This window comes from Babylonia areolata, chromosome 10 (genome assembly GCF_041734735.1).
Source record: "Babylonia areolata isolate BAREFJ2019XMU chromosome 10, ASM4173473v1, whole genome shotgun sequence".
Taxonomy (NCBI): domain Eukaryota; kingdom Metazoa; phylum Mollusca; class Gastropoda; order Neogastropoda; family Buccinidae; genus Babylonia; species Babylonia areolata.
Genome location: NC_134885.1, coordinates 12,616,913 through 12,637,180, shown reverse-complemented (window position 1 = coordinate 12,637,180; position 20,268 = coordinate 12,616,913). Strand labels below are relative to the sequence as shown.

General features: G+C 42.2%; 1 protein-coding gene across 1 annotated transcript in view; it reads right to left on the bottom strand.

Annotated features, from left to right (window-relative positions):
- Positions 1 to 20,268, bottom strand: part of LOC143286792 (condensin-2 complex subunit D3-L-like) — an 87,196-nt gene that overhangs the window by 45,061 nt on the left and 21,867 nt on the right. Inside the window, exons 14-25 of the mRNA XM_076594577.1 lie at positions 19,374 to 19,443; positions 17,294 to 17,378; positions 15,655 to 15,818; positions 14,502 to 14,684; positions 13,077 to 13,210; positions 10,927 to 11,042; positions 9,008 to 9,121; positions 7,855 to 7,929; positions 6,152 to 6,254; positions 4,353 to 4,452; positions 2,879 to 2,971; positions 1,521 to 1,597 (exon numbers count right to left, since the gene is read on the bottom strand). Coding sequence (XP_076450692.1) covers positions 1,521 to 1,597; positions 2,879 to 2,971; positions 4,353 to 4,452; positions 6,152 to 6,254; positions 7,855 to 7,929; positions 9,008 to 9,121; positions 10,927 to 11,042; positions 13,077 to 13,210; positions 14,502 to 14,684; positions 15,655 to 15,818; positions 17,294 to 17,378; positions 19,374 to 19,443 — 1,314 coding nt within the window. The remainder of the gene's footprint in view (positions 1 to 1,520; positions 1,598 to 2,878; positions 2,972 to 4,352; positions 4,453 to 6,151; positions 6,255 to 7,854; positions 7,930 to 9,007; positions 9,122 to 10,926; positions 11,043 to 13,076; positions 13,211 to 14,501; positions 14,685 to 15,654; positions 15,819 to 17,293; positions 17,379 to 19,373; positions 19,444 to 20,268) is intronic.

The window sequence follows — 20,268 nt, the reverse complement described above, 5'->3', positions numbered from 1 at the left end:
ACACAAACCATGTCATCGTGTCATTGTCCTCAGACTCCACACGACTCAGCTACAACACACAAACCATGTCATCGTGTCATTGTCCTCAGACTCCACACGACTCAGCTACAACACACAAACCATGTCATCGTGTCAATGTCATCAGACTCCACACGACTCAGCTACAACACACAAACCGTGTCATTGTCCTTAGACTCCATAAAACTCAGCTACAACACACAAACCATGTCATCGTGTCAATGTCATCAGACTCCACACGACTCAGCTACAACACACAAACCATGTCATCGTGTCAATGTCATCAGACTCCACACGACTCAGCTACAACACACAAACCGTGTCATTGTCCTTAGACTCCATAAAACTCAGCTACAACACACAAACCATGTCATCGTGTCAATGTCATCAGACTCCACACGACTCAGCTACAACACACAAACCATGTCATCGTGTCAATGTCATCAGACTCCACACGACTCAGCTACAACACACAAACCATATCATCGTGTCAGTCTTTTCTTGTTTTTGGTTGGTGTGTTGTTGTTTTTTTTAGTAATTACAAAAAGGGTAACACCTACATTTATTTTATTTTACTTTTTTTCCTCAATCCATTCAACCCTGAGGAATCTACGGCCTTAGCAGGCTTCAATGCCAGACCGACGCAGAAAGAAAACCACAGAAAATAAACTGTTCTACCTCCAACTTATGCGTGGACATATAAGGAAATACTGTAGCAGTTAGTTCCCTTTCCTTGCAGCTCATGCACATGCAGGAACATGAAAACCGTTTCTATGAGATGAATTTTGACGCCAGAGCGATGCTCGGGTACAGAGCTCACTGAGTCAAATCACTTGATCAGGGTCACAGTTACAAACTCAAGAAACGGTTCTGCAGCATGAGTCTCCAACAAAACTTGGTCACAATCAGAGCAGTGGACACCTGGAACAACTTGGATGACAATGTGGTAAACGCAAAAAACGCTCAACAGCTTCAAAAATATGATAGAGGATGTCTTCAAAGACCACATGTTTTGCAGAGACCTTCGCCATCCGCTCCAAACCACCGAAGTCGTGCCCGCTTCCACCCACCACTCAGTTACAGACTCGGCTGAAGCTTAGATACGGTCAAAAGACCGTTTAGAATTAGCTCCACAGTTAGGTAACTTAGCTCTGATCAAAAGATCAGCAAAAGGCCTTGCGGCCTAAGTTTAAGCTGAAATGCAATGCTATGCTAATAATGCAACCAAACAACAAATCAGCCTTTCATATTTCCCTGTACTTGTTTCCCCATACATACTTCATATACAAGAAATTCTGAATAAAGAAATTCACATGAAAGCACATACAAATCCAAGACGAAAATTACTATTACTATTCATCCAATATTTGCTCACCTTGTTTCAGCAAAAGCAGATAAATCAACAAATAAGCTGTTAGATGAATAAAAAGAAACACAAAACAAACAAAAAAAACCCCCACTAAACCCTACAGCCAGATAAAACATCACAATATTTCTTTTACCTGATGAATGGCAGTTGTGAAAGATGAGACCAAAACAGGTTTCAAGTCAAATCGCAACAAGTAACTCTTGAACTCATCTGCAAAGCACAAAATGAATAATTTACACTGCAGCTGTGTAAAAAAACAACAAAAACAAAAAACAACTTTCGACATCTTACATCATCATACATGTTTTTCATATTCAAGAACATGTCACAATACACTACACTTAACTCACTCGGGACAACAAGTTTTCTTCCTTGCTTTTCCCCACAGACGGCCCATTTGTAAGGATTTGAAAAAAATTACAAAGAATACAAAATACAGAGTAAGAAAATGAAACTTTCAGAACTGGTTTATTACATGTTGGGCTATTACATATTATAAAAAAAATCAAATTTCTCATCTTATTTTTACAGTTTTGCCATTATGTAGAAAATACTGCCAATTTTTCACTCCGAATCACCATACTCATGCTCGCTTTCTGCACTTTATTCACTTTCTTCTTCATCATCATCCACCTCTTCAATGTCCGACCCTTCAGTTTGTAGCATTTCAAGTACTTTGGCAACACTAAAACGTTGGGGTCGCTGCCTTGTTCGCTCCACAACATTTTGAGAAGAATCTGCTTTGCTAACAGGCTGGAACATGAGCAGACAACCAGTTGGTGACTTTGTCAGCATGTGTGCGAGACGGGCCACACATGACAGGCTGGCCAATCATACCATTCGGTTGTGGAGTGACACAGAACAGCACACTCTGCTTGGCTAATCACAAAACCACGTGTACAGCGCATGATGGATTTTTATTTTATGAAAATGCTATTCCATTCCATCATCCGAAACCGAATACATTTTATGTAGGAATGCTCACACATTCCATCGTCTGGAGTGAGTTAAGATAAACAGAAAAAGAAAATCTTATATAAAGTCCTGTCCTGAGGCTGACATATGTACATCTTAACCCTCAAGTGCCCCAGGACAAAAATTTCCATCACGTCATTACAGAAACTTTCCAATGGTAAAATCATTTCATTAATGTGAAATTGTCTTAATTGCATATTGTGTTCATTTTCCTTTCAGACAAGTAGAAGTTATATATACCTTCTTTTCGTAGTTTGTATGCTTGAAGATACATACATTATCTTTTTTTTTTTTTTAATCATTACCTTCCATGACCAAAACATCCCTTTGGCAAATAGTTGACAATGAGCATCATAAAACTGGCTTGGCACTGAAAGGGTTAAGTATGACATATATTCAAAACAAGAAATTTGAAACTGTCTACACATGCTTCAAAATCAAATCAACATCAAGTCAAACTGCCATCCAGGTGTGCGATGAATCACAATCACTGAACCAGTCGTCCCAGTTCCTCACCAGTAAACTTTGATCGCTGGACCTGTGACACCGACTGGGCGTTGAAGCTGATGATTCGCAAAACGTTCTCCCACATCTCTCCCTCCGTGGAAGCTGAAGCAGTGTCAATCAAGTCAGCATCAGCTGAATCACCTCGTGCAACACACTTTGTACACAGTACTGCTCAACATCATGGGAAAATGAGGTTTCAATGCAAAATCTATTTCTGAAGGAGTGAGTAAAACGATACCACAACCATTCCTAACTCACAACCTTTCTTTCTGTATAGTGCGGAGCATGCTATGATGATACAACTGTCAGATCGAAATATCCCTGTGTGCAAAAAAGAAAATAAAAGAATGGCATTTTAACAGCACTGCTTTCTCACAATGGATATGCTCCCTTCCTCTGACACTCATCCTATCTATCAGTCCTAAATGCATTAACTGTATCAGTCTGAATGTATAAACAAAATCAGTACAACAAGAGACTCAGCTACCAGTTCCACAAAAGTCCCTGTTTGTTCCACAAAGAGCTCAACCCTTCTTAGTACTACAAAGGGTTCAGCCTCTGTCAGTTCAACAAAGAGTTCAGCCTCTGTCAGTTCAACATAAAGCTCAGCCCCTGTTAGTTCAACAAAGGGTTCAGCCTAGTTCAACATTCAGCCCCTGTTAGTTCAACATAAGGTCCAGCCCCTGTTAGTTCAACAAAGGGTTCAGCCTAATTCAACATTCAGCCCCTGTTAGTTCAACATAAGGCTCAGCCCCTGTTAGTTCAACACAAGGCTCAGCCCCTGTTAGTTCAACATAAGGCTCAGCCCCTGTTAGTTCAACATAAGGCTCAGCCCCTGTTAGTTCAACACAAGGCTCAGCCCCTGTTAGTTCAACAAAGGGTTCAGCCTAGTTCAACACAAAGTTCATCCTCTGTTAGTTCAACAAAGAGTTCAGCCTCTGTCAGTTCAACACAAGGCTCAGCCCCTGTTAGTTCAACAAAGGGTTCAACCTCTATCAGTTCAACATAAGGCTCAGCTCCTGTCAGCCCCTGTCAGTTCAACATAAGGCTCTGCCTCTGTCAGTTCAAAACAAGACTCAGCCCCTGTTAGTTCAACACAAGGCTCAGCCCCTGTTAGTTCAACATAAGGCTCAGCCCCTGTTAGCTCCACAAAAGGCTCAGTCCCTGTTAGCTCCACAAAAGGCTCAGTCCATGTTAGCTCAATAAAAAGACTCAGTCCCACAAAAGGCTCAGTCCCTGTTAGCTCCACAAAAGGCTCAGTCCATGTTAGCTCAATAAAAAGACTCAGTCCCACAAAAGGCTCAGTCCCTGTTAGCTCCACAAAAGGCTCAGTCCATGTTAGCTCAATAAAAAGACTCAGTCCCACAAAAGGCTCAGTCCCTGTTAGCTCCACAAAAGGCTCAGTCCCTGTTAGCTCCACAAAAAAGACCCAGCCCGTGTTCTTCATGTAGTGCAGTAGCACCAGTGAGAGGTGCAGTCTGACCTGTGATGGTGTGGCTGTGGTCATCCCAGTACTGCACCACCGGCTTCAGGTCCACATGCACCTTGGTGGTGGCCACGTCTGCCAACACACACCACGCTGCCTGCACACACACACACACATGTATTGTATCGTATTGTATTGTATTGTATTACTCTTTTTTGTCACAACAGATTTCTTTGTGTGAAATTCAGGCTGCTCTCCCCAGGGAGAGCGCCACCCATTTTTTATATATTTTTTTCTGCCTGCAATCTTATTTGTTTTCCTATCAAAGTGGATTTTTCTACAGAATTTTGCCAAACACAACCCTTTTGTTGCTGTGGGTTCTTTTACATGCGTTAAGTGCATGTTGCACACGGGACCTCGGTTTATTGTCTCATCCGAATGACTACCGACCAGACCACCACTCGAGGTCAAGTGGAGGGGGAGAAAATACTGGCAACTATGGGATTCCAACCAGTGCACTCAGATTCTCTCGCTTCCAAAGCGGACACGTTACCTCTAGGCCAACACTCCACATACACTCAAACACACATACACTTGAATCCAATCATTTCATCTCTTTCGAAGCATGAAGGTTATATACTAAAGCTTAATCAAACTGGCGACATCACAACTGAGAATTAGAAAATTCACATTCAAGCCCAAATTTTCGACTCATTAACTCTCTCCGGACGATGGAACGCTATAGTGTTCCTGACGTAAGGAGCGGTTCCAGACGACAGAACGCGATAGCGGTTTTGACAATATTTTCCATGTTTTCCTCATTAGGTAGCATAACAACTGCAGCTACATGGGGCACTGCGAACGTGTCAAGGGTTGAATGGAAAGTTTCATCTTGAGATTCCGTAACAACACACTCGCTGGCAAGTGACTGACTTCAGCACCCCACATGACAAGCTAATCTGCATACGTATTGAAAATGGCATCGCTGGCGTTACAAGTGGAAATTTTTGGAGCAAAATAGATCGTGACAGCAGCTTTTACTGCTGCTTAACTGGTGGAAATGCTTCAAACTGAAGGTTCTGACATCAACAAGGATGATGAAGACATTGAATAAAGTATTTGCAGTGAAGAAAGCTACCAGCAAGAAGGTACTGACAGTGACTCAGCTTCTGAGGGCAGTGCAGAGGGAGAGGGATGGGTGTACAGTACACATAACCAGAGGAGAGGGGTCAATGGGTCAAGTACAGTGAGTTTCATTTAGTTACTTTACGTTTTGGATTTTTTGTGATTTTTTTCCTAACCCTAACAAATGAGTCATCTGTTGGGAAAAGCAAGGGGGAAAACTATCTGTCCCAAGTGAGTTAACATAAATGCGCATTAATTTTTTTTTTGCAAAAAAATATATCTATATTTAAGCACACATACATACTGGTCTGTGTTTTGGATGTTCAGTTATAATACTCATTATAATGAAACCAATACTGCATTCTTTACACAGGCGTTCAAGCATTTCAATCCCATATTTCCAAACAGTTTCAATCAGACATTTGTGATTCTCAAATTAAAACTTCCTCAGTTCAAACAGAAAATATTGGTTAGAATATTTCTTCTCATTCTGCGTTTTCTGACTTCAACTTCCATATTCATGTGTGTATGAGTAGGTTATTAAACATGTGACTGATTTTACCCTGCTATGCAGGCAAACATACTCAATTTTGGAGTGTGTGTAGGAAGAATATTTATGTAGTGCTCTCTTCAAAATGAACTTATATAGTGTCTGTATCATCAATAACATTCAAACACACACACACACATGCACACACACGCAGGATTCAGTTGTGGCACCACGACCTTACCTGGTTATTCTCAGTATTGACGTGGCTCAAGACGGATGTGATGAGAGAACCCTTCAGTTTTTTCTGTCTCTCCCACAAGCGACACGTCTTCTTGAAGTGACGTCTGCCCACATCACAAGTGTGATTGATTGACATGACTGATATATTTATACAGCACATATCCTCGGTTAGAGAACAAGCTCTAAGCGTTTTACAAACACAGGGTCATTCCCACAACAGGCTGCCTACTTGGGTAGAGCCGACTGACAGCTGCCATTAGACGCTCATCATTCGTTTCCTGTGTTATTCAACTCGGCTTCAGTTACCCCAAAACACACATTCATGCACATGAGAGGATTTTACTACATAATTTTGTCAGGGACAACTGTCTTATTGTGTTGGGTTATTTACGTGCACTAAGTGCATGCAACACACTGGAGCTTAGTTTGTCATCTCATCCAAATGACTGCTGTCCAGACCACCACTCAAGGTCTTGTGGAGGAGGAGAAAATTCTGGCAAAAGTGAATTTCCATCCTGTACACTCAGGTTCATTCCCTTCCAAGGTGGATGCGTTACCGAAAGGCCACAAATCCAAGAGTTAAGTGTGTGAGCATAATTATGGTTTTTGGCCACCCACGAAGACTTTGGGTCCACATTTTTCCATCTTCTTGAAGTGAAACCCATCCACATTGATGCTAAATTGTTCAGCATCATTATGGTTTTTAGACATAATGAAAACTTTAGGTCTCTATCTTTCCATTTTCTTGAAGTAACGCCTTCCCACATCTTAAGATAATAACAAATTATTGTTTTTTAGCTTCCCACAGACTTATCAATTTCTTGTACTGTATTGTATTGTAATCCTTTTTGTCACAACAGATTTCCCTGTATGAAATTCAGGCTGTTTTTCCTGGGAAGAGCACATCGCTACAGTGCAACGCCATCCACTTTTTTTTCCTGTTTGCAAGTGTATTTGTTTTACTACCAAAATGGATTTTTCTACATAATTTTGCCAGGGACAAACCCTTCACTGACGTGGGTTCTTTTATGTGTGATTAGTGCATACTGAACAGGGGACCTCAATCTATTGTCTCATCCCAAAGACTAGCATGTAGACCACCACTCAAGGTGTAGTGAAGGGGGGTAGTAAAAATCCCAGTCCGCATATGGGAATCGAACCTGTGGACACTCGCTCACTAGTCAGGCGCAATACCACTTGGCCACTGCTCCACTGATGATAGAGCCCAACAAAACTACTATCATTCGGTGACACTGAGAATATGAATTTCATGCTACTGGCAACTTGTTATTCTTTCTCATCTCTAATTCAGGCAAATAAAACCACTGTTGATTAATGCTCACCCTGAGACCGTAAAGCTCATATTCTGAGAATTACCAAAATCAAAAGACAGAAAGAAAGACATAGCCAGCAAGCAAAGTAATCACAGAAGTCAAATGAAAGAATGAACCTGCGAGTGAATGAACGAACGAACAAACAAAACACTCAAACAAATAAATAACCAAGCGAATGAGCAAACACAAAACTGAATGAATGGATAAAGGAGATAACGATTCCAAGGATGAATGAATGAATGAATGAATAAAAGGAACTCAGACAATGAACGATTCAAAGGATGAATGAATGAATGAATGAATGAATAAAAGGAACTCAGACAATGAAAGAACTGCAGGAAACCTCCACAAATAAAACAGACCGACCCACCTCAAGTCAGAGTTTTCTGGTTTGCTGATGAGCGTCAACAGCTGCCAGGCCAACGCATGGTCTGCACTCTTGGATCTGAAAGTCAGCATGTTATCTTCCTCACACTGACATCAAACAGTAAAAAAAAAAAAAAAAAAAAAACAACAACCAAAACCAAAAAACCACTTGAAACAAAAAAAAAACAACCAACCCCACTTTGGAGAAACTCTCCAAAAAAATCGTACTAATCTCTGACAATAATGTAAAAATGGACATTTTGCACCAAAAAAAACCAAACAAACAAAAACGACTAATAAAAAAAATAAATGAATTGGTAAATGATAATCTTAGATAAATCAATAAATAACTGTTTGACACATGTAAGGGAAAGAAAAACTTTTTCAGATTTATGGTTATTTCATGGTCACAAACTTTTAGCACCCTTTGTGAAGACGAGCTACATCAGTCACTTTTACTCCGTCAGAGATCAATGTTTAGCCGCACTCTATGTTGATTGCATGCTAAACAATTGTACGTACATGAAACAATGGCTTTTGCATAAATGCCAAAAACTCATTACACAATGCAAAGTAATTCAAATATGTTCAAGCATGGATGCCCTTATTCATTCCTAAAGCTTATCTAATCGCTGGTGTTGCTATATGCTGTGATGATTCTTATGACCAGAGATTTGTCCCATGTCCGTTATCTTCCGTTTCCTGACTTTTGTCACACAGGTGTTCAAGTGCTCTGTGATCCTAGAGATCCTGTATGTGCAGTCATTTTTATTATCATTACATCATTCACAGTCTATGTGTGTGCAGAGACTACGATTACCACAGAGTAACAGAGTCACACACAGCCATTTGCTAAACAGGCTGCCTGACTGGGCAGAGGTGGCTGACGGCTGCCTTTAGGCGCTCATCATTCGTTTCCCGTCATTCAGTCAAGCTTCAGTCATGTGCAAGACACATAGAGATTAGAGCAGATTTTACTACAAAATCTTGCCGGGGAAAACACTCTTGTCACAACAAAATCTTGCCGGGGATAACTCTTTTGTTGCCGTAGGTTCTTTTACATGCGCTAAGAAACATGAACACGAAGACAAGCTGGGAGAGGGAAGAGTGTGAACAAGCAGGGTGCAGCAGCAAGGGACATGGAGGCAGTGCAGTACCTGTGGTAGGGCACAATGTTGGACAGCAGGATGGTCTCCACAGTCTCCAGACACTTCTCCTGCACCGACGTCTCCTGGTCCCACACCATCACCAACACTCCCTTCAACCATGCACTGCACACACACACACACACATACGTATACATAAGCACACACACACACATATGTACACATAAGCACACATATGCACACATACACACATATGTACACATAAGCACACACACACATATGTACACATAAGCACACATACACACATACGTACACATAAGCACACACACACACACACACATATGTACACATAAGCACACACACATACGTACACATAAGCACACACACACACATACGTACACATAAGCACACACACACATATGTACACATAAGCACACACACACACACATATGTACACATAAGCACACACACATACGTACACATAAGCACACACACATACGTACACATAAACACACACACACACACACATATGTACACATAAGCACACACACACACATATGTACACATAAGCACACACACACACATATGTACACATAAGCACACACACACATATGTACACATAAGCACACACACACACACACACACAATGTACACATAAGCACACACACACATATGTACGCATAAGCACACACACACACAATGTACGCACACACATATATGTACACATAAGCACACACACACACACACACAATGTACACATAAGCACACACACACATATGTACACATAAGCACACACACACACATATATACACATAAGCACACACACATGTTCACATAAGCACACACACACACATACGTATACATAAGCACACACACACACACGTTCATAATTATGTACACCTTAATGAATATTTTACATATGGGAACACAAACACCGTTTCATGTTTCCATAACAAATAAAGAGCTATTCCGGGATGGTAAATATATGTTTCTGTATTCAAGCCCGCAGTGAGAGGAGCCTGGTTGTGTCCTGTTCAGCCCAGTTGTGCCCTGTTGTAAGAAGCCCCTAAGGAGCCATGTTGTGCCCTGGAGGAGCCCAGTTGTGCCACATTTTCAGAGCCCTGTTGTGCCCTGAGGAACCAAACTGTGCCCTGAAGAACCAAGCTGTGCCCTGAGGAGCCCCGTTGTGCCATGTTCTCAGAACCCCGTTGTGCCCTGAGGAGCCCAGTTGTGCCCTGTTCAGCCCCGTTGTGCCCTGTTCTAGGAAGGCCTGTTGTGCCCTAAGAAGCCCTGTTGTACCCTGAGGAACCAAATGTGCTCTGAGGAGCTCTGTTGTGCCCTGAGGAACCAAATGTGCTCCGAGGAGCTCTGTTATGCCCTGAGGAACCAAATGTGCTCCGAGGAGCTCTGTTATGCCCTGAGGAACCAAATGTGCTCCGAGGAGCTCTGTTATGCCCTGAGGAACCAAATGTGCTCCGAGGAGCTCTGTTATGCCCTGAGGAACCAAATGTGCTCCGAGGAGCCCAGTTATGCCCTGAGGAACCAAATGTGCTCCGAGGAGCCCAGTTATGCCCTGAGGAACCAAATGTGCTCCGAGGAGCCCAGTTATGCCCTGAGGAACCAAATGTGCTCCGAGGAGCCCAGTTATGCCCTGAGGAACCAAATGTGCTCCGAGGAGCCCAGTAGTGCCCTGAGGAACCAAATGTGCTCCGAGGAGCCCAGTAGTGCCCTGAGGAACCAAATGTGCTCCGAGGAGCCCAGTAGTGCCCTGAGGAACCAAATGTGCTCCGAGGAGCCCAGTAGTGCCCTGAGGAACCAAATGTGCTCCGAGGAGCCCAGTAGTGCCCTGAGGAACCAAATGTGCTCCGAGGAGCCCAGTAGTGCCCTGAGGAACCAAATGTGCTCTGAGGAGCTCTGTTGTGCCCTGTTCTCAGGAGCCCTAGGGGAGCCCTGCTGTGTCGTGTTCTCACCTCTGCACGACAGGGTCAGCCTGGCACTGCAGGAGGACCTCGGTCAGTGAGGTCAGGGCCTGCTTTCTGACCGACACCGCCTTGTCCCGGCACCGCTCACACAGCACCTCAATGTCCTGCAACAAACATGAAATACACTTTCTTTTTGCATGTCCGAAATATTCGGAACTGAGACATGAATTAATACTACTCGAATACTTCAGAAGCCTATCACTGTCCAGACTTTCTTCTATGTTAGCTAGTGAAAATACTGAAACAATCTTGAAAATGGTGATGTGTATCTGTAAAGCACTTAATTTAAGAAAAAAAGAAATGCCTGAATGATGTGTAAATCAACACATGTTGCATGCTACTTTTTGCTGAGACTCCTGTTGTTATGGGCCAGAGGCCTGATGATTAAAACATTTTTTTTTATTAACTTTTTGACTTTGACTTTATGTCCTGCAACAGGCAGCACATCACCTTCACTGCCCATCACCCACAGCTTCAGTGCTACGCTGCAGCAGTGAACAGACCAGCAAGGGAGAAACACGAAACAACAGAAAAAGGGAATCTAAATGAGCGGCGTGGGAGTAATGCCACTGAAACGGTGCAGATGATGGGGCAGCAAAAAAAAAAAAAAAAAAAAAAAAGAGACAGCCAGAGGCAGAGTGACAGAAGAGAGGATGACGGGCGCAATAGCCGAGTGGTTAAAGCGTTGGACTGTCAATCTGAGAGTCCTGGGTTCGAATCATGGTGACGGCGCCTGGTGGGTAAAGGGTGGAGATTTTTACGATCTCCCAGGTCAACATATGTGCAGACCTGCTAGTGCCTGAACCCCCTTCGTGTGTATATGCAAGCAGAAGATCAAATATGCACGTTAAAGATCCTGTAATCCATGTCAGCGTTCGGTGGGTTATGGAAACAAGAACATACCCAGCATGCACACCCCCGAAAACGGAGTATGGCTGCCTACATGGCGGGGTAAAAATGGTCAGACACGTAAAAGCCCACTCGTGTGCATTCGAGTGAACGTGGGAGTTGCAGCCCACGAACGCAGAAGAAGAAGAAGAGAAGAAGAGAGGATATTTCTTGCACAGAATTTCCAGATGGGGATACTATCAATGCTGAACTGGTGGCCATTGTCATAGGCCATGAGGTCCTTTATGACATGGGTAAATGTGTCAACATACTTTCACTGCATCACAAAACGTCATAATAAATGAATGAAAATGGTGAAAGTAAACGTTTGAAACAAAACCAAGTTCTATCCTTGAAGAAAAATGGTAGCAAGCAACAGACCACCCACCACAAAATAATAATTATGTTCATTCATCTATCTATGCAACACTGGCTAAAGAAGAAAATGTCAAACCTATATGACCACACAGTTTGTCAAACCTATATGACCACGCAGTTTGTATCTGTTTGTATTGATTTTTGTAGTGATTTTTGACTAATATATGCAGTTTGTATATGTTTGTAGTGATTTTTGCCTAATATATGACCACGCAGTTTGTATCCGACTTTAGTGATTTTTGCCTAATATCTGACCATGCAGTTTGTATCTGACTGTAGTGATTTTTGCCTAATATATGACCACATAGTTTGTATCTGACTGTAGTGATTTTTGCCTAATATCTGACCACACAGTTTGTATCTGATTGTAGTGATTTTTTGCCTAATATATGACCACATAGTTTGTATCTGTAGTAATTACTGTAGTGATTTTTGCCTAATATATGACCACGCAGTTTGTATCTGACTGTAGTGATTTTCGCCTAATATCTGACCATGCAGTATGTATCTGTTTGTAGTGATCTCTGCCTAATATCTGACCACGTATATGACCACGCAGTTTGTATCTGACTATAATGATTTCCGCCTAATATCTGACCATGCAGTATGTATCTGTTTGTAGTGATTTCTGCCTAATATCTGACCACATAGTTTGCATCTGTCTGTAGTGATTTCTGCCTAATATCTGACCACATAGTTTCCATCTGTTTGTAGTGATTTTTGCAGTGATTTCTGCCTAATACCTGACCATGCAGTTTCCATCCACTTGTAGTGATTTCTGCCTAATACCTGACCATGCAGTTTCCATCCATTTGTAGTGATTTTTGCCTTAATCTTCAAAACTTCGACAGAGAGCGCAGAGTGTGTACTACCTCCTTCCTGACGGCGGGTGCCTCGAAGAGGATGAACCTGTGAAGGGCATGGAGGGCTGCCTTGCGCACGAACACCTTGTCCTCCTTGGCCCGGCGGTGCAGCATGGAAATCACTCCCTGGCGGTCCGGCAGGCCTGCCACAGACGCTGCTCTCTGCAGGTCAGTTTGTACACACACACACACACAGACTTCTTTTCACACACCCAACCCCAGCCTTTTTTTTTCTCTTTGGTAATATCCAGAGCTGTTTGGTAACTAGTCTAAGGTCAGTCTTTTTACACACACTTCTTTTTTTTCACCTTTTTTCTTTCTGTAAACAGCTGTTCTGTCAAATAGTTTAAGGTCACTTTTTATACAAACTTCTTTTCACCCTTTTTTCGGATCATTTGCTTCTTTTGGTTCTGAACAGCTGTTCTGTCCAGGTAACTTTTCATACACACTTCTTTTCATCCTCTTTTCACACTGACAGCTATTGTGTACAGGTCACTTTCTGTAAACACTTCTTTCCTCCTTCAATTAAGAAAACAAAACAAACCTGTATGGTTGCTTTCTGAATACTCTTCTTTCCTCCCTTTCTTCACATCATCACTTCCTTTTTGTGCTTTTGTTTATGGACAGCTATTCTGTGCGGGTGACTTTTTACACAGACATACCATGTTGCACGAACAGCACAACAGGACAGCAGCACACAATGGCAAACTGAACGCATCACACACAGTACTGGGCAAACAACATGCAGTACCGTGCGAACACGCAATACCATGCGAACAACACGCAGTACCATGTGAACACGCAATACTGTGCGAACAACACACTGTACCGTGTGAACAACACTCAGTACCGTGCGAACAACACTCAGTACTGTGCGAACAACACACTGTACCGTGCGAACAACACGCAGTACCGTGCGAACAACATGCAGTACCATGCAAACAACACACAGTACCGTGCGAACAACACACAGTACCGTACTGCGAACAACACACAGTACCGTGCGAACAACACGCAGTACCATGCGAACAACACGTGTGAACAACACGCAGTACTGTGCGAACGACACACAGTGGTGTGCGAACAACGCACAGTACCATGCGAACAACACACAGTACCGTACTGCGAACAACACACAGTACCGTGCGAACAACACGCAGTACCGTGCGAACAACACACAGTACCGTACTGCGAACAACACACAGTACCGTGCGAACAACACGCAGTACTGTGCGAACGACACACAGTGGTGTGCGAACAACACGTGTGAACAACACACTGTACCGTGCGAACAACTCGCAGTACCGTGCGAACAACACGTGTGAACAACACGCAGTACCGTGTGAACAACACACAGTACCATGCGAACAACACGTGTGAACAACACACAGTACCGTACTGCGAACAACACACAGTACCTGCGACGCCACTCACTATTATTCAGGGCTTCAGTCAGCTCCACAGATCTGAAAGGTGTCTGGGGTTTGTCCGCACCCGGGGCGGGGGTGAGGGGGGTGATGTTGTTCTCGCTGTGGCTCTCCTCCCTCTCCCTGTCCCTGGGGTTCTCCCGCTGCCTCTCAGCTCCCTGGTCCTCCTCCCCTTCATCCACTGTCTTATCTGCACATGGGATGTTATGTACTCACACACTGCACAAACAGCTGAAAACAAAACTAAGCATTTGTCGCCTTTTATATCTGTGTTTTGAATCATACAGTAGTCATGCCATTCTATGTACACAAACAATATACAAATAAACCAAAAACAAACAGAACAAGTCCTTTCCTGCCTTTTATATTAGTGAGTTTTGAATTGTTCAGCAGCTACAGCGTTCTCAGAAATTAAATTCAGTCTCTGGAACCAATGTGTTCTTTCCATCTTTTATGTAGTCGGACTTTTCCTTGCTGCAGGAATATGACTCGTGCTTGAAAATGCCCACTGGTTCTGTTACTAATTATATCCACCAATACGGCACACTTGTGCATTCCAAGAAAGGTGCATGGGTCAAGGTCAAGAGGAAAAAAAAAGTATAACCTTACAGTTCAAACACTACATGAGATACTGTCTGGAAGCTACACACAAGACACATGTTCCTGATTTCTCTTTGGGCAAAAGAAATGTGTGTTTTGTTAAAAACCTGTCTCTGGTAACATGTGCATTAGAAATGCAAACAGTATGCACTGGGTAACATGTCCTTTAGAAATGTATGATAAAAACAGTATGCACTGGGTAACATGTGCATCAGAAATGCATGATCAAAACAGTATGCACTGAGTAACATGTGCATCAGAAATGCATGATAAAAACAGTATGCACTGGGTAACATGTGCATCAGAAATGCATGATAAAAACAGTATGCACTGGGTAACACACGCATTAGAAATATACAAACAAAACACTACGTACTGGATTTACTTTCTCTCTATGATCTCAGAAAAGCCCCAAAGTCAGAAAGCAATTCAAGAAATATACCTTTCGTTCAATTACAAAATAAAACCAAAAAATTTCACAAGCACATGACAACAACACTAATAAACACCTGTGAGGCTGCCCTTCAACTGATCACACCCAGGTAAGTAAAGGTGCCCACCTGTTTGCTTCGCGGTGCGTACTGCCTCAGCAGGCGTGGGGTCCAGGCGAGGGGGCTGGGGGGCGGTGGATCGGGGGGTGATCATCTCCTGAATGGTGGTCTTCACGGACCCCCCACCCGACTCCATGCACTGGGCAAAGCCGGTGATCGCTCGGGTCCTCACTCTGTGTCACAACATGGTTCCAACAACACGTGTATTTGTATTATTTGTATTACTCTTTTCTTGGTCACAACAGATCTCTCTGTGAGAAATTCGGGCTGCTCTCCCCAGGGAGAGAGTGTTGCTACACCGAAATCCCCCCCCCCCCCCCCCTTTTTTTTTGCCTGTATTTTCATTTGTTTTCCTGTTGAAGTGGATTTTTTCTACAGAATTTTGCCCGGGACAACCCCTTTTGTTGCTGTGGGTTCTTTAAATTGCACTAAATGCATGTTGCAAATGGGACCTCAACTTATTGTCTCATCCAAATGACTAGCATCCAGACCACCACTCAAGGTCTAGTGGAAGGGGAGAAAATACTGGTGACTATGGGAATCGAACCAGTGTGCTCAGATTGTTTCGCTTCCTAGAGGCCATGTTACCTGAAGGCCAACACTCCACATGACCAAAGTTCATGACTTTTTCCAGGCATTTTCCATACAAGACTTAACTCATTCAATCCTCAGCCCTGGCGTCAAAATCTGTTTAATTAAAACAGTGTACACAATCCAACATATGCATAAACTAAGAGAACTAACTTCAATAGTATTTCCGACTGTGTCCCCACGTGTCAGTTTGGAGTAAAAACTGGTCAATTTCAGTACATTTTCTTTGTTTGTTCCGCATCCATATGGCAGGGGAACCTGCTGAGGCTGTAGAATCTCCGGGGTTGAATGTGTTAAGGATTCCCACAGATGTGACCAAACAAACCTCTGGACTTTTCCCATACCACACTGACAAATTTTGCTGAATCAAAAATTTGTCTGCTACACCGATGATGAAAGATCAGCGAATATCCTGGCATTGAGTTAAATTATCAGTACTTTTTGTTGTTTGTTGTTGTGTTTTTGCTTGTTTGAACTGTATCAAACTTTTTGTTGAATGGTATTGGTCAATGGTTTGATCAAAATTCAAAGACTTTCCTTGACCCTGAAGGGCATTATATAATTTTCCAAGACTTTTCTGGCCTGGAAATGGTTCTCTCATTTTTCACAAGACTTTTCCAGCACTGGAAATGATTCCCTCAGTTTCCCCCCCAAGACTTTTCCACACTGGAAATGATTCTCTCATTTTCCCCAGACTTTTCCAGCCCTAGAAATGGTAATCCCATTTTCCCAAGACTTTTCCAGCCCTGGAAATAATTCCCTGAATTCCCCAAGACTTTTCCAGCCCTGGAAATAATTCTCTCATTTATTACAAGACTTCTCCTGCCTTGGAAATGGTTCTCTTTTTTTTTTACAAGACTTTTCCAGCACTGGAAAGGATTTCCTTAAATTCCCCCAAGACTTTTCCAGCACTGGAAAGGATTCCCTCAATTCCCCCCAAGACTTTTTCAGCACTGGAAATGGTTCCCTCAATTTCCCCCAAGACTTTTTCCAGGCGTGGGGATATGGATATGGATACTTATATAGCGCCTATCCTCGGATGGAGCGAGGAACTTACGCAGCAGCCACATCGGAGCACCTGGCCAGCAGCTGGTTGATCAGCACAGTATGGCAGGCCAGGGCTCTCTCCTCCTCCGTCACACCTGGTGGTCACACAGTAACGAAGATTTAGTGTACATCATGAAATCTTCTGCAGAATTGTGTTATAATCATCTCCATATTCAAATTCACAAGTTAAACAATCTTCTGCATACTCAAGTTATAATCTTCTGCAAATTCCAGTTATAAGCTGTGTGTATTCAATCTATAATCTTCCCCATGTTCCAGATATAATCTTCTGCATAATCATGCATGCTAACTTCTGTATATCCAGGCTATAATCTTTTGCATGTTCAAGTTATAACCTTCTGCATTTTCAAGTTGTAAACTGCATTTTCGAGTTATCATCTTCTGCATTTTCAAACTGTAATCTTTTGGGTATTCAAGTCATAATCTTCTGCATGTTCAATTCATATTCTTCTGGATATTTCAGTTTAATTTTCTGCATTTCAAAGTTATAATCTTCTGTATTTTCTAGTTGCAATCTTTTGCCTACTCAAGTTACATCTTTTGCATATACATATTTTACTTATAATCTCCTGCTTATTCAAGCCATAATCTTCTACATATTCAAGTTGTAATCTTCTGCATATTCCAGTTGTAATATTCTGCATATTTCAAGTTATAATCATTTGCATATTAAAGTTATAATTTTCTGTTATATTCTTATATTCTTCTACATTTTAAAATCATAATCTGCATTTTCATATCTAAGTTAAAATCATCTGCATGTTCAAGCTGTTCTTATGCATATTCAAGTTTTAATCTTCTGCATATTCCAGCTATAATCTTTTGAATATTCAAGTTATAATCTTCTACATATTCAAGTTATATTATCTTCTGCATGTGCAAGTTATAATCTGCATATTCAACTTATAATCTTCTGCACATTCCAGTTGTCATCTTCTGTGAGTTCACACTGTAATTTTAAACATATTCAACTAATGATATTTTTAATATTTAAATTATAATCTGTTGCACATCCAAGTAATAATCTTCTGCATATTCAAGTTACCCACAACACATCAATTTCTTTTTGTCTCTGCTCAGTGTAGCACTACTTTTCAGCCTGACATAACATGGATTTACATATTTAATTCTGTTGTATTCAAGACGGGATGCTGATAAAGATAATCCATGTTGCCAAGTTTGGTCCCTCTTTGCTCAGAAAATGCAATGTTCAAAGTTCACCATCCACATACACACTGTCACTGTCTAAAGCATAATGATCATGGGTATAAGACAAAGAAAAACAGAAAGCAAAAGTATCAAGAGAAAAAGAAAGAAGTATGAAGAGAGTGAGAGAGAGAGAGAGAGAGAGTGTGTGTGTGTGCGTGTGTACGTGATGTGCGTGAGTGTATGTGAGTGTGAGAGAGGGAAAGAGAAAGAGAGACAGAGAGAGAGAGAGAGAGAGAGGAGACAGAGAGAGAGAGAGGGAGAGTGTGTGTGTGTGTGTGCATGTGCATGAGTGTATGTGAGTGTGAGAGAGGGAAAGAGAAAGAGAGAGACAGACAGACAGAGAGAGAGAGAGAGAGAGAGAGATGAGGAGGAGCGGGAGGAGGATTTATTTGTGGTTAAATGTTACTGTCTGATTCACTATATCAACTTAAGTGTAAGACAGAGAATGAGAAAGTAAAAATATAAAGGCAAAGAGAAAGAAGCACAAACAGAGTGAGAGAGAGAGAAAGAGAGAGAGAGAGAGACAGACAGACAAGACAGAGAGAGAGAGACAGAGAGAGACAGACAGACAAGACAGAGAGAGAGAGACAGACAGACAGAGAGAGAGAGAGACAGAGAGAGAAGAGAAAGAGAATACCTTTATTATCTTGTGGTGTGTGTGTGTTCTTGTGCGTGCGTGCATGCATGTGTGTGAGTGTATGTGAGAGTGTGTGAAAGAGTGAGTCTGTGTGTGTGTGTGTGTGAGTGCATGTGCACGTGCGTGCGTGCGTGCGTGTGTGTGTGTCTGTGTCTGTGTGTGTGCATGCGTGCACGCATGTCATAGCACAAACATGCGTACACAAAATGTTCAACACCCATACCCTGCAGCTCTCTCTGCGGCTTGGACAGCAGCAGCGTCAGGACTTCCAAGGAAAAGGCTCTCACAGTGCTCTGCACAACACACGATGCTTTGTTGATTTTTTTTTTCTCCAGAATTTGGTAAGGACTCGCGGCCTGACGAACATGCTGCATCTATGCTCACATCTGGCATCTGTTGCCTAACAATTCCTTTTTTTTTGTAAAAAAAAAAAAAAAAAAAAAAAGCAGGGGTGTGACGTGTATGGATCAGTCCACACACTTTGATGCCTCCTTGAATCTGAATCTGGAGCTTCCGACATGTTGGTGTTGTCATCCCTTGAGGTACGCCTGTACCTGTATTTCAGCGGCACACATGCCACAGTCAGGAAACTGAAGGTCAACAGTATGAACAACTCCAACCCTAATAGGAAATTTTTTTCCTAAAATTATGTTTATCTAACATACTTACCATGACCCACTAGTGCAGACTCCGGCAGGGAGTCCGATTCCTGTCCTGTGCAAACTACTATCCGCCTATGCGGAGAAAACTAAAGTAGCTACGGCCAATAACCTCCTGGAAGTAGGTTACCTCCCCTCTGTATCCCTGACTAGCTTCCTCTTTTAACGGCAGCCATCTTGACTCCTGTTCCTGTGCTCTTCATATGGCTAAGTTTTTTTTTCGTATTTTTTGTCGATTCTCTGGCGTTCTTGTTTTCTGTCAAATTATTTTTTCAGTCAATTTTGTAACCACACCTCAACTCTTCTGAAATTGCTAAGTAATTACAGGAAATCAACAGGGTTTTATCTATCAAAACTTTTTTTTTTTTTTTGCTTTCACAATTCTGTTCCAGTCAACTCACACACATTCACAAGCCCGAACACAGACACAAACAAAAAACAAAACGAAAAACCAGAAAA